Source organism: Euphorbia lathyris, chromosome 8, assembly GCF_963576675.1.
Source record: "Euphorbia lathyris chromosome 8, ddEupLath1.1, whole genome shotgun sequence".
In the NCBI taxonomy this organism is placed as follows: domain Eukaryota; kingdom Viridiplantae; phylum Streptophyta; class Magnoliopsida; order Malpighiales; family Euphorbiaceae; genus Euphorbia; species Euphorbia lathyris.
In genome coordinates, this window is record NC_088917.1 from 85,075,664 (window position 1) to 85,089,396 (window position 13,733).

General features: G+C 33.9%; 1 protein-coding gene across 4 annotated transcripts; it reads left to right on the plus strand.

The window, feature by feature from the left end:
- The first annotated feature begins 3,577 nt into the window (after positions 1–3,577).
- Positions 3,578–12,366, plus strand: LOC136202654 (leucine-rich repeat receptor protein kinase HPCA1-like). Of its 4 annotated transcripts, XM_065993415.1 has the most exons (20): positions 3,578–3,694; positions 3,783–3,952; positions 6,198–6,318; positions 6,410–6,481; positions 6,625–6,699; positions 6,791–6,862; positions 6,965–7,126; positions 7,206–7,280; positions 7,447–7,518; positions 7,606–7,674; positions 7,784–7,849; positions 7,923–7,997; positions 8,178–8,249; positions 8,335–8,472; positions 8,558–9,036; positions 9,134–9,289; positions 9,385–9,524; positions 9,603–9,822; positions 10,663–10,898; positions 11,719–12,366. In XM_065993415.1, exons 4-20 carry the CDS (start codon positions 6,423–6,425, stop codon positions 12,190–12,192), a joined length of 2,640 nt encoding a protein of 879 aa, XP_065849487.1. In that variant the 5' UTR covers positions 3,578–3,694; positions 3,783–3,952; positions 6,198–6,318; positions 6,410–6,422; the 3' UTR covers positions 12,193–12,366. The 4 variants fall into 4 exon arrangements, with proteins under 4 accessions (XP_065849487.1, XP_065849485.1, XP_065849484.1 ...); XM_065993413.1 differs by having other exon boundaries at positions 3,616–3,952; XM_065993412.1 differs by having other exon boundaries at positions 3,616–3,900.
- Positions 12,367–13,733: the final 1,367 nt, after the last annotated feature.

Below are 13,733 nucleotides of genomic sequence, written 5' to 3' on the forward strand. Positions count from 1 at the left end.
GTCCTGTATTCATTTGGAGTATCCTACATCGGGAGGCTCAACATTATTATTAATAAAGTGATTTTGATTCAAAAAAAAAATCATTTTTTTTATATTAAAAAAAAGAAAAGCTGCTAAAAATTAGCAACATTGCCATAATAATTTAAACAATTCTTGTTACTTCAATGCAAGATACTCTTTCAATCACCATCAACTTTATCAAACACCATTTCAAACACCTCCCATCGAAGATGCTCTTAAAAGTAAATTCCTCGGTTTTTTAAAATTGATAACCAAATACACCGATTTTGAAATATATATAAGAATGATTTCCGAAAAAACATTAAACCACATATATTTTTTTAAATTTATCCTAAAATTTAGTGAATATATATATATATTTTTGAAAAGTAGTGAATATATTTGTAACATCCCTAAAACCCCAACATATACATCTTCCCATATTCATATATGTTTTCATGATTGAATACATGCATTTTGGATTCATCTCATTGTCATTAGAAGTTTCGTATTCATAATGTGATTACCGTGCGATTAGGAGGCGATTAGTGTATCGTTAAGATGTAACGATTGGTTAATTCAGTTTGGACTTAAATGAATGAATGAACATGTCCTTAATTAATTAAATTAGACTTATGGAGGGCTGGAAATGAAGTTTAGCAAGTAAGCACCTCACAAAGCATGATGTCACCCAATAGTAAGACAAAGTATACCTCTTCACTTGTTAAAAGATGTACACAACTCATTCTTTATCTATTCCAGCCACAATTTCGACCAAAGCTTCATCAAAACTTCCTTGTTCACACCCTAACACCCTCCAAACAAAACTCTACCAATTTCTTCCATTTTCAAACCAAACAAGTCAAGTTAGGAAGCATACTAGGTGATAGACACAAGTTGAAGGTTAGTATGCTGTTTTAGCTTGTTTTCTATGAGTTTGAGATTATGAAATACCTCGGTATGATGATAGAAGTTGTTGTGGATGAGTTATTATTGAGTTTGTTAAGTTTTGGTGTTGTTTGAATTGGTTTTAGGCTGTCCAAATGCAAGATATGTATCAAGTGCCCTAAACAGAAATCTAGGGTACTGCTTTCAGTCATTTTGGAGCCTGTTTTTCATATTGATATTGTTCGAATTTGAAGATATATAAAGAATAAACTATGTTCCTATATGTTTTATGAAACCCTCTGTAAAATATGGGACTTTAATTCCATATATAGAGGAAGAAAACCTAGATGGATCATGACTGCCTCGAAATTGAATGTCATGTGAGGCAGCCATGTTGATGTAGCATTTTGAGGATCTTAAAGTCCGAATTGGAGAAAGTTTCTTTATACAAAAGTGTTCCTAAATACTTGAAGTATATGTCTGTAAAAGGATTTGATAATCCATTGTGCTTAGTGTGAGCTAGGTCGAGTGCATTATGGTAGATACAAAGCTGGGTAGTCTGTTTCTTGGCTGGAAACAGGACAGAATCATTTTGCATGCCATATATTGTGTAGAAGTGATATTAATGTGAATTTTGGATATGTTCTACCCATATATGTCTAGTTTCAGTAGGTTCAAGAATCAGGGAATTTGGATTCATATAGAGAATGTTATGGTAGAATGTGTGCAAGTAGGTCATGTGATGATCTAAGACAGAAGGATTAGATTGCATGAACTTTGTGGCATTAGTGTCTTGTAAATCATATAGCATTCCTTAGTTTATATTTTCATTAAGTTTATGTTAAGGCTAATTGTATCAATGTTATGTGACATTAGGAGGGCAAGGTGCAATTGAACGCACACCCGATCGTGTTGAATAGATCGAACCAAGTGTGACGGTAAGCATATTGCTTATATATGTGTATGGATGTATTGTACCTTGTAACTTGTTGAGTGTGAGATGTTGTTGAATCTGATGTGAATGATGTGGATAATGTTTGAGTGTTTGTGATACATTATGTTTGATACGGAAGTGATATGATTGAGTATGTTGCAGTGTTATGATTAAATACGGCATATTGAGCCTTGTGCACATACTTGAACTGGATAATGGTTGGATAAGAAATGAATATGAGCTTGCTTAGATGGATATGTGAAATGGTCCAAGTTGAGAGTGCTATCCGAATATTGTGAGCCGGAAGCACATGTGTTGAGATATATGCGTATGTGAGTTGAGTTTAACTCCTCCGTAGAGATGATTGTATTCCGAATTTAGTGAGTCGGGATACAGATTGGGTCCAAAGAACATTTTATATATATTATCTAAGTATAGCAAGACCTTTCTAAAATAAGTATTAATATACTAAGTGAATATCATTCTATTGAAAATTCTAACTTGGTATGATATATTTTGATCTGTGTTCTTTACCTTACTTTTGTATACATATATGCGTAATATGTTTATTGAGTAGGCAGCTCACCCCTTGCCAACAGATTTTACAGGTTAGGTGGAGTTCTTCTTACTTAAGGTCGCACCGGCAGTGTCAGTCCATTCTCATCTAGGCATTTTGGAGTCTTGTGATGTACTTTTGTTTTTGTAAATCCTCTATGTAGGATAATGACTTAAACGTGTATTGTAAATTGTAAATGCTTTCTCTTATGTATAATATGTAAAGTTTATATGAGATTGAAGTTTATATGATTGAGAATTGAAAGCATGTCTATAACTGATATTGTGTGAGATATCATGTAATCCAAGTGAGGGGATTACAATATTTGTAAGTTAGATCTTTATTGCTTTTGGCAAGTGAAGTGACTCAAGTAGTAGTCCTGAGAGTGATAGAAAGAGAAGGGTGTAATATCCACTTGGCTCTTTAAATTAAAACTTTAATTAATTATCACCTTAAATTATTAAAATCATTAATTAAATCTTTGAATTAAGCAAATATCATTAATTTAGTCTTATTTTATGGATAAATTATATATATAATTTAATTAGTTTAATATAATTCAAAATTAGGACTTAATATAATTATAGATATTAAAAAGTGAATTCCTATGTAAATTTTCTTTTATAAAAATAGTCCGATCCGGCTCAACCCGATACGTCTATTAATATTAATGAATACTTTATATATTAATCTATATATATATATATATATTGTAAGTATAAATTTAATTTTTTATTATTAAAAATTATATGTATATATTTAAGTGGGCTTATATGAGTTGGGCTTGAAATTTGATTTTTGAGCCCAAGCCCAGCCCGAGTCCGGCTAAACTAATAGCGAACAAGGCCGGATTTGGGCTACGCATTTTTAGATAAAAGCCAGCCGAGCCGGTCCATGGATATGTCTAATTTTAGAATACAATAATAGCTTAATTGATAATTATTGTTTAGTTTGGAGATTCAATTGACGATTTTGATAGTTTAAGGTTCTATATTGATTTTAAAATTTAACTTAATCAATGATTGTTGTTTAGTTTGGAGATTCAATTGACGATTTTGATAGTTTAAAGTCCTAATTGATTTTAAAATTTTAGTTGAAGAGGTTAAATGAGTAATATACCAAAGAAAAGGGAGGCATTGAAAGGAGAGTAAAAGGTAAAATCATAAGATGAATGTGGGGCCAGTTATCATTTGCACAGTATGCAACAGTGCTCAGCTTTGGGAGTTAACAGCGGCGGTTGGCGGCCGGCGGCGGAGTCCTCCGCCTACCGCCCGAGGAACTCGAGAGCGCTGTCCTCCTTCCCCAACATATTTCCGGTACCCTTTACTTCCATTTGTACTTGTTATTTATATATCGTGAGAGGTATTTGTTAAATTAACCAGTAGAGAAGATTACAATCGATAGCTGTTCAAGCGACTGAAGAGGAAGGGCGAAATCCGGCGATTCGATTGAAGAATGCATCTCACGCGGATCTATCCAGTATCGATCTCTGAAAGCAATTGATCATCGTTCTTCCTTCTTCGTGAGTTCACTGATTCTCTGCTGAAAAGCGTAGAATAACTCATGAAAAAGTAGTAAGTTCCATAGATTACTGATTAATAATTTCGTAATCGTTCGTAAATGTCCTTTTCCCGTTTCAATCGCATTATACTGAGCCATATATTTCGGATTGAGATTTGGGTCCAATTATTTTTATATTGGGATTTTGGTTGAAGTGTGGGCATTAGTCACTTTGTTTGCATCAATTATAAAGCTAATGATTAATAGCAAGTTGCAGTTGCCAAACAAGGCCGAAGTCTTCTCCTCTTATAATTTGTCAACCTACCTATGATTTATATGTATATAAAAGTAGTATAAGAAAAGGGTGGAATGGTGGTCCGGTGGTAGCCATTGAATATTTCAAAAGCGAAAGAGGCAGGGTAGTTAGGAATTATTTTCCACTTGTGTATTTTCTTTTGGTCTTTATTTACTATCTTCCATGTTCATATGTATTACAGTGATATTTACTATTATTATAATTCCAACCTGAACTAGATTATTGAAACTAGAATAGGTCTTATTCCAACCTGGAAAAACATTCCACTTTTCATAAATTTAGTTTGGATTAAATTATCAAATTGTCCTTTGAAATGTGACCATGTGTTAATTTAGTTTATGAAGTAGAAAAATGTCAAACATATGTGTGGCTCAATTTGATAAATAGGCTGACAAGTCATGATGATGAATGAGTTTTTGTCTATATGTTGCACGGAAACCTAAACTGAAATGAAAACGGAAACGGATACCGGAAAACGTTATCTTTAAGAAAATTTAGTTAGGAAACGATAATAGAAACGGAAACGGACACGAAACATAGAACGCTAATGATATAAACAAATTATCTTCTTAAATGTCATTTTCTGCAGAAATAAAAATGAGTCTATTTCCGTGTTTGAAACTTATTTTGGAACTTTTAGCTCTTATTCTCTTCAGAGGTTAACAAAATAGATTAGTAAAGCCCGCCAATAAGAACCTTTCTTCTTCTGCCATGATTAGGTATTTTATTAAATGCCTTCTTCTTTTCTTGGTGGAAGAATTCAATGTTTAATTAATAAAAATAGACCCACATTTCTTCTTCATCTTTCCCACACATTACTTTTCTCTGCTGTATGTTTTCATTCATCTACTCTTTTGATTATATTTTGGGTAAATAATTTATTAGACCCTACATTTTTACCAAAAACATTGTTTAGTCTTTAAATTTTGTTTTATTCAACAGTTTAACCCCTTAAATATTTGAATTATTAAACAGTTTAGTCCCTTATAGAGTGACTAAACTATTGAATATAACAAAAGTTAATAACTAAACAATGTATTATTGCGAGGACTAAACAGTGTCTTAGGTAAAAATATAAGAACCGATAAATTATTTATCCTTATATTTTTAGGGAAAGTTTTTGAATTTTGATGTTTGACTTTCTGGATGATATCATGGCCAACCATCAACTTGTTTTATATTAAGAACATTTAAAATGGAGAAGTTGGTGATTAGTCAATATAATTTTCAGATGTATATCATCAAAATGGTTCCATTGAAGCCTTTTCCCACCTTTTGAGTTTTGAGATTTTGAGTTTTGAGATTGAAAAAGCACAGCTTGAAAAGTAGCCAACTTCTTTTTAAATCAATTTCAAGCCCTTTTGAATAAGATTTCGCTTTTGGTTTTTTGGTTATGCCAAATTTTAAATTGAATGCTGAGAGTTGTTTTGAGTTTTATTAAGAGATGAATCTGAGAGTTCTGGTGTTTCTGCTTCTGGTTTCCTTCCAAATTTATATCATAGCAGCTCTAACTAACAGTGGAGATGGTAAGCTAGCTGCAATTAGTGTTCTGTCTTTCTTTTCTTGGTTAGTTTATTATGTGTTCGTAAAGCAATATTTTCATCCTCATTTGGTCTCTTTTTTATAGCTTTATCAAGATCAAATTTGACTGACTATATAACTTTTAAATGAAAATTTTGGGTCACTGCTTTTAAGTAGACTTGCTTATAGTATAATGAACAATGTCCGAAAATAATTGCATATTCTATGTCATATTATGTTAAAATATGGGACTAGAAGCACTTCCTCAACCCAGTGAAAAGATATCCATTCCCATCAGGTTTCTAGTCCGATGTGGTAATGGAGGGAAAACTGGTTTCATGTATGCTGTGAAGGTTCTTCCATAGTTCCATGGTCACATAAAAATGAGGAGAAACTTGATTTTACAGCTTCTGTTAGTCTTAAATATATCTTAAACAATAGGGCATCATTAAAATGTTTTTTGTTTTCCTGTCTTGATGCAGCCAGTAGCTTGAATGCACTCAAGTCTATATGGCAGAACACACCACCTAATTGGGTGGGTGCAGACCCTTGTGGAGATAGATGGGATGGCATAAAGTGCACGAATTCGCGTGTGACATCCATGTAAATAATCAGCAAGACTTCACACAATGTTGCTAATTTATGATGTTCTGTTCTTTCTGATTTTAGATTTTCCAACTGTTTTCAACTGCAGAACATTGTCAAGCATGGGAGTTCAGGGGCAGCTTTCTGGAGATATCTCACTATTAGTAGAACTGCAAATTTTGTAGGTCTTTCGCCTGAACTTTTGTTTGTCACTAGAAGTGGTTGAAATTTTGTATAGATTGTCATGGTTATGCATGATGAGCTTATTAGATGGATTTCTTTCATTTTTTTTTTCTTCTTCTGATAATTAGAATCTATATACAGAGATCTATCATACAACAAGGGTCTAAGAGGACCTCTTCCAGCATCAATTGGGAATTTGAAAAAACTAACAAACTTGTAAGAGCTTATATTAATTATTTCATCACCACATTTACTCAGGTCATTAAACTCCTCTAATACACTTTATCATCTCTCACTTTTATTCTAGGATCCTGGTTGGTTGTAGTTTCTCTGGTCCTCTTCCTGATTCAATAGGATCACTGCAGCGGCTGGTTTATCTGTAAGGACTTAAACTCGCAAATATATCTTTGTTGCGTTATGACTAAATCTTACACATTTAATCGTGCTCATCTCTATCTGGTAAATGTGCTATTAACTGCAGATCACTCAATTCTAATGGTTTCACTGGAAAAATCCCACCGACGATCGGAAATTTGTCAAATCTCTATTGGTTGGATTTGGCTGACAATAGGCTTGATGGAACAATCCCAGTTTCCACAGGGACTACTCCTGGTCTCGATATGCTAGTTAATACAAAGCATTTGTATGTCAAATCTTTTTCTTTTATCCAGCCGGCATCTATCATTTTCCTTATATTAATATGTTGGTATAACTGTTAACAGTCACTTTGGAGAGAATCGGCTCTCAGGCACTATCCCAGCTCAACTTTTCAGATCAGAAATGACTCTTTTACATGTGTAAGTAATATGCTCTATTACATAGTTCTTGTAAGATAGCTTTTTCAATCTGCATGATGTTTTTCATCTTCCAGTTTCCCATATCCTTGTAAATGTTACCTTTATCGACTCCATACATTGTTTGTACTTTTCTTTTCACATTTCTAATAATTGTTTGATTGGGCAGGCTTTTCGACAGCAACAACCTCACTGGTAGTATTCCTTCTACTCTTGGCCTTGTAAAAACTTTGGAAGTTGTGTGAGTACCTGTATCTCAAAATTGAATGATTTCTCATTGCTGTTCTTGCTGGTCAAGCTTGTGATGCATGCCTCATATTGACTGCAGGCGCTTCGATAGGAATTTGTTGACTGGACTCCCTTTGAACCTCAATAACCTCACCGGTGTCACTGAGTTGTAAGTACACAAACATTTAGATCTTTCAAATAGAACTCTTCACATTATTTTACTTCTGGTTGTTGAGGTCCTTGTATGGGATTTTTATTCTGTTGGAAATCAATTTCAGGTACTTGTCCAACAATGGATTTACTGGACCTTTTCCTGATCTTAGTGGGATGAATCTCCTCTACTTGTAAGCTCTCGTGTAGAATCAACTATGACTTCAGTTATCTATCTACATACTTTAACTTGATGTTCATCTGCAGGGAGATGAGCAATAACAGTTTTAATGCATCAGTTTTTCCATCTTGGATTCCAACTATGCAGTCATTGACAACATTGTACGTCTCTCTGCCTCCGTCCCACTCTTAACCTTCTATGTTATTTTTTTTATCATCTCATGGAGGGACAAAAACTTGATAACTCAATGGAAACCTTGCTATTAAGCCTGTGCTTTAGTAGGAAAAATATATAAAAGCAATTTTATCTTAATACTTATAATTGTTAAATGTATACTGCAGAATGATGGAAGCCACACAAGTAGAAGGAGAGGTCCCAGCTGACTTATTCAGCCTTCCCTTTTTACAGACTGTGTGGGTATCTAAACTTCGCTTTCTTGGATGTTGATGAAAAACATTGATTTCAATGGCTGATAGTTATTTGGACATGTTGTGACAGGTTGCTAAGTAACAACAAACTCAATGGCACTTTAGATTTAGGGACAAACAATGCTAACCAACTTCAAGTCGTTGATTTGCAAAACAATCAAATTTCTGGGTATACAAACAGACCGGGTCGTAGTTCAGTTGATGTAATGTAAGTAGCATTTTACAGTCTTTCCTACCAAATTACATAGCATTTTACGGTATTTGCAGACTGTCTTATCTGTTTGGCCTTGCAGACTTGTGGGAAACCCAGTTTGTCAGGAATCAGGAGTTTCAGAAACTTTGTGCACCATTCCTCTACCTACTTCTTCATACAAGACACCACCAAATAACTGTGTGCCTGCAACTTGCTCTTCAAATCAGACTTCAAGTCCCAACTGCAAATGTGCATATCCATACACAGGACTGCTAGTTTTCAGGGCTCCTTCATTTTCAGACTTGGAAAACTCGACAATCTTTGAATCTCTCCAAAATGCTATGATGAATTCTTTTAGGTTGAATCAACTGCCTATTGATTCTGTTTCTCTCAGCAATCCAAGAAAGGATTCATCTGAGTATCTTGATTTGGATTTGCAAGTTTTTCCTGCTAGCCAAGTTAGTTTCAACCGAACGGTTCTTTCTGAGATCGGTTTCGTGCTAAGTAATCAGACTTTCAAGCCTCCAAAACAATTTGGGCCTTTCTATTTTATAGGAGACGTTTATCAGTTTTTTGATGGTATTTTCCAATCTGTGAATATTCATGAAAATAGTTATTGCATTATTTTTCTCTCTTTTTATGACAGTTTTGTTCCCTTTCACTTGTGATTCACAAGATTCTACAGGATCAAACAAGTCATCAAACACTGGCATTATAATTGGAGCTGCTGCAGGTGGTTCTGCCCTTTTTCTATTATTACTCATTGCAGGGTTTTATGCTTATCGTCAGAAGAAGAAAGCTAAAAGAGCAACTGAACAGAACAATCCTTTCGGTAGAATAATGATAATGCTTTTACTATTTTTTGCATTTTACATATGACAAGGAGTTCCTTGGCCTTACTAGTTTCTCTACATTTTGAAAATGCAGCACATTGGGATTCAAGCAAGAACCAAGGTGCTCATGTTCCTCAATTGAAAGGAGCCAGATGCTTTTCTTTTGACGAGCTTAAGAAATACACCAACAATTTCTCAGATGCTAATGATGTTGGATCTGGGGGTTATGGAAAGGTTACTATTTTCTCACATTCTTATGCTGGAATTTACAGTTTTTCTAAAAATGGTTTCATGATAAACTTTATTTTACAGGTTTATAGAGGAACACTTGCTAATGGACAATTGATAGCCATAAAAAGAGCTCAACAAGGATCATTGCAGGGTGGAGTTGAATTCAAAACCGAGATTGAATTACTTTCAAGAGTCCATCATAAAAATCTAGTGAGCCTTTTGGGATTTTGCTTCGAGCGAGGTGAACAAATGCTCGTATATGAGTTTGTTGCAAATGGTAGCCTCGGCGATAGTCTATCAGGTATTTCCTTAGCCTTACGGATTAAGATAATATGAACCAATTCTATAATCTTCAGTTGTTTATTACTCCATCCTATTGTCTGACCAAGATTAAAGAAACCGAATTTATCAATATTTAAAGGCCTAATACATCACCAACTTCCTGAACTTGTCCATAAAAGTAGATTGGCTCCTTGAACTTTTTTAGTGTCTCACCAACTCCCTAAACTTGCTTATTTCATATCACCCGCTCCCTAAACTTGTTCATGAAAAGTAGATTAGCTTCATGTGCTTTGCAAATGTCTCACCAGCTCCTTGAACTTGCTTATTCCGTAACAACTAAATACAAAAACTTATTAAACCTAAATTCTAAAAATACATCTTCATCTATTCGAGAGCTAATTTTTTCTCTTCTCCTACCTTTCAACCTATTATAAGAGTTAGTTTTGCAGGTTTGAGAGATCGATGGTTTTTGTATTTAGTTGTTACGGAATAAGCAAGTTCAGGAAGCTGGTGAGACATTTGCAAAGTACATGGAACTAATCTACTTTTTATGGACAAGTTTAGGGAGCTAGTCATACGAAATAAGCAAGTTTAGGGAGCTGTTGAGACACTAACAAAGTTTAATAAGCCAATCTACTTTTATGTACAAGTTCAGGGAGCTGCTGATTTATTAAGGCCATATTTAAAACATCAATCAAATATAAAGATTATAATAACTTCTTGTTCTCTAATCACGAAAGTAGATGGGCTAACTCAGCAGCTGATTTCTTCATTGATAACGTGCTATGGCTAACTCAAGTATACACACATTTGCTCAGAAGGATGCTAAAAACTTTTTATTTATTTGCAACCCAAACAGGGAAGTCAGGAATCCGGATGGATTGGATCAGGAGACTTAAAGTGACACTTGGAGCGGCGAGAGGTCTGGCTTATTTACATGAGCTTGCTAACCCTCCTATCATTCACAGGGATATCAAGTCAACCAACATTCTACTGGATGAACGCTTAAATGCAAAAGTTGCCGATTTTGGTCTCTCTAAGCCTTTGAGTGACACTGAAAAGGGTCACGTTACCACTCAAGTTAAAGGGACAATGGTTGGTACATTTTCACTTCTTATTTACTATCACGAAAACTAGATTGCAAAACATGAAATATTGCAAAATCTTTTAGGGTAAATTACACCCATGGTCACTGAACTTACTCATTTTAACATGGCATTACACTCATTTTAACCCCTAAACTAAAACTTCAAACTCAATTAGAACCTTAAACTATCAAAATCATCAATTAAGTCCATGAACTAAGCAAAAATCATCAATTGACTCCTTATGCTATCATAAAATCAGAAACTGTGACCATTTGACATTAACTGTAATTATCTATGTGTTGGCTCAAAACGGATTTGGGGAAGAGAATCTGAAACTGTTCAAATGAATGATTTTGGATGAGGACTCAATTGATGATTTTAACTTAGTTCAGGGACCTGATAGATAATTTTAATAGTTTAAGGTTCTAATTGACTTTGAAGATTTAGATTGGGGACCCAACAGGATATTATGCCTTTTAACATTGTGACCACTGAACTTTACACTTTTTAACACCGGTGGCCACTCAACGCCTCAAAACGACCCTTGACGGCCTCAGAATAAAAAGTTGAGTGGCCACTCAACGCCTCAAAATGACCCTTTACTCATTTTGAGGTTATTAACGGTCATTTTGAGGAGTTAGTTAAAGTTGAATAGCCACCGGTGTTAAAAAGTGTAAAGTTCAGTGACCATACTGTTAAGAATTGAAGTTCAGTGGACGCAATGTTAAAATGGGTAAAGTTCAGTCGTCATAGGTGTAATTTACCCGAATCTTTTAGGACAAAAACTTGGATGATTAAATTCACAAATTCTTTTGTATTTTGTTTAGGGTTATTTGGATCCCGAGTACTACATGACCCAACAGTTAACAGAAAAGAGCGATGTTTATAGCTTTGGAGTTGTGATGTTGGAGATCTTAACCGGAAGAAGGCCGATAGAACGAGGGAGATACATTGTAAGAGAGGTCAAAATGGCAATGGATAGAACAAAAGATTTATACAACCTTCACGAACTTCTTGATCCAGGCATCGGTTTGGAAACATCATTAAAAGGCATAAACAAGTTCGTCGATTTGGCAATGAAATGCGTGCAAGAATCAGGATCCGACAGGCCTACAATGGGTGAAGTAGTGAAGGAAATCGAGAATATCTTGCAACTTGCTGGATTAAACCCGAATGCAGAATCGGCTTCTACGTCCGCAAGTTACGAAGAAGCAAGCAAGGGAAGTCCTCGCCATCCGTATCACAAAGATTCTTTCGAATATAGTGCATCGTTTCCTTCTTCAAAGATAGATGCACAGTGATTATTGTTACTTGATGAATTTTGTACTTGTTCATAGACTCATAGTTCAGTCTTTTTCTTTTTTGTTTTGTGTTTTGAAGCATGTAATGAGTTGAATTTGTGAATATATTGCTATAAAGTTGGTTTGGTATGTTGTAATGCAATGTATAGGTTGTAATGTAGTTAAATGTGTAAATGTCTTTTTCTTTTTCGTACTTTTTCGGTTTTTATGTTATCTGCCTTTTCCGTTGTAATAAAATTGATAAAGTGCAATTCTCATTACAATACATATGTTTATTTAGTGAAATGTAATTTTCATGTTTTTTTTGCGTTTTTCTCATTTTTTTTTTCATTTTCCTTTTTTTTTTTTGTGTTTTCATGTTTTTTTTTTGTTTTTCGCCTTTTCCGTTGTTTTCCTCGTTTTTTCTCCTTTCTATTTTTTTTTCTCATTTTTTGTGTTTTTTTCGTGGTTTTCATGTTTCTTTGCTTTTTTTCTCATTTTCTCATTTTTCGATTTTCATATTTTCTTTTTTTTTTTTGTACTTTTTCTGTTTTTATGTTATCATGTTTTTTTTTCTTTTCGTATTTCGCCATTAGTAATAAAAATACAAGAATTAATCGTGGTGGAGATTCATGCATCTTTTGTTCGTAAAACCAATTATATAAATTTATAAAGAAAAATTAAGTGATGTATTTGTGATTTCATTACGACAAAAATGATATGACTAATCAAACATGATAATGAGTTTTCATAAGGAAAAAAGCATTAAGCCCCTGAACTTTAGTTGTTTTAAGGATTAAGTTCCTTATCATTTATTTTTCCATATTGAGCCATTGATCATTTATTTTATTATGGATTAGACCCTTATTTAACTTTTTCATCGAGTTTGGATTGCATTAATCGTTAGGGCGATTCTGCTTGTTGACATTCCTTGACTAGGAGAGATAAAAATTAAAAACTAAAATGAAATTATAGAAATTAATTTCTAGTATATTTTTCCAAACTTGATTTTCTCTTCCATTTTGTGATTTTCAATATTAGAATCACCAAATCGATCTTCTCATCTGTCACGTCCGTGTCTAAATTTCTAGAATTTATATTTTGATATTAGTATATATGATAATTATTGGGGTGTGAATTTAATTTGGTGCAATAGAAAAAGTTTGGAGTTAATTTGAGGGTTTTATGTGTAAATTAAAAGTTAGGATAATTTTTAAAAGATTATATAAAGATGGAGGACCAAACTGGATATTGGCCAGATTTGGATATACAGTAAAACCTCTATATAGGAATACACTTGGGACCAGACTATTTGTATAACAATTGGGAGGTTATTCCTATATAGAGGTTGGTATAACAAAGACTCTCAGCACTTGGGACCAAACTTTTGTATAACAATTGAGAGGTTATTCTAATATAGAGTATTCCTATATAGAGGTTCTACTGTATATGTTTTACGCAAGAGGTGGAGATATTGTATTTGTTTTCTTTTTCTTTTTACTTCTGTCATTTTCATCTTCTTCGTCGTTCTTCGACCGTTCTTCACCGTTTCTCTGCTTTAC

Excerpts from the sequence above, each read along its gene's own strand:
- LOC136202654 (XM_065993411.1), top strand. The coding sequence starts at position 5,639 with ATGAATCTGAGAGTTCTGGTGTTTCTGCTTCTGGTTTCCTTCCAAATT. Across the intron at positions 6,482-6,624 it reads TTAGTAGAACTGCAAATTTT|AGATCTATCATACAACAAGG; the intron begins GTAGGTCTTTCG and ends ATCTATATACAG. Across the intron at positions 7,519-7,605 it reads GTAAAAACTTTGGAAGTTGT|GCGCTTCGATAGGAATTTGT; the intron begins GTGAGTACCTGT and ends TATTGACTGCAG.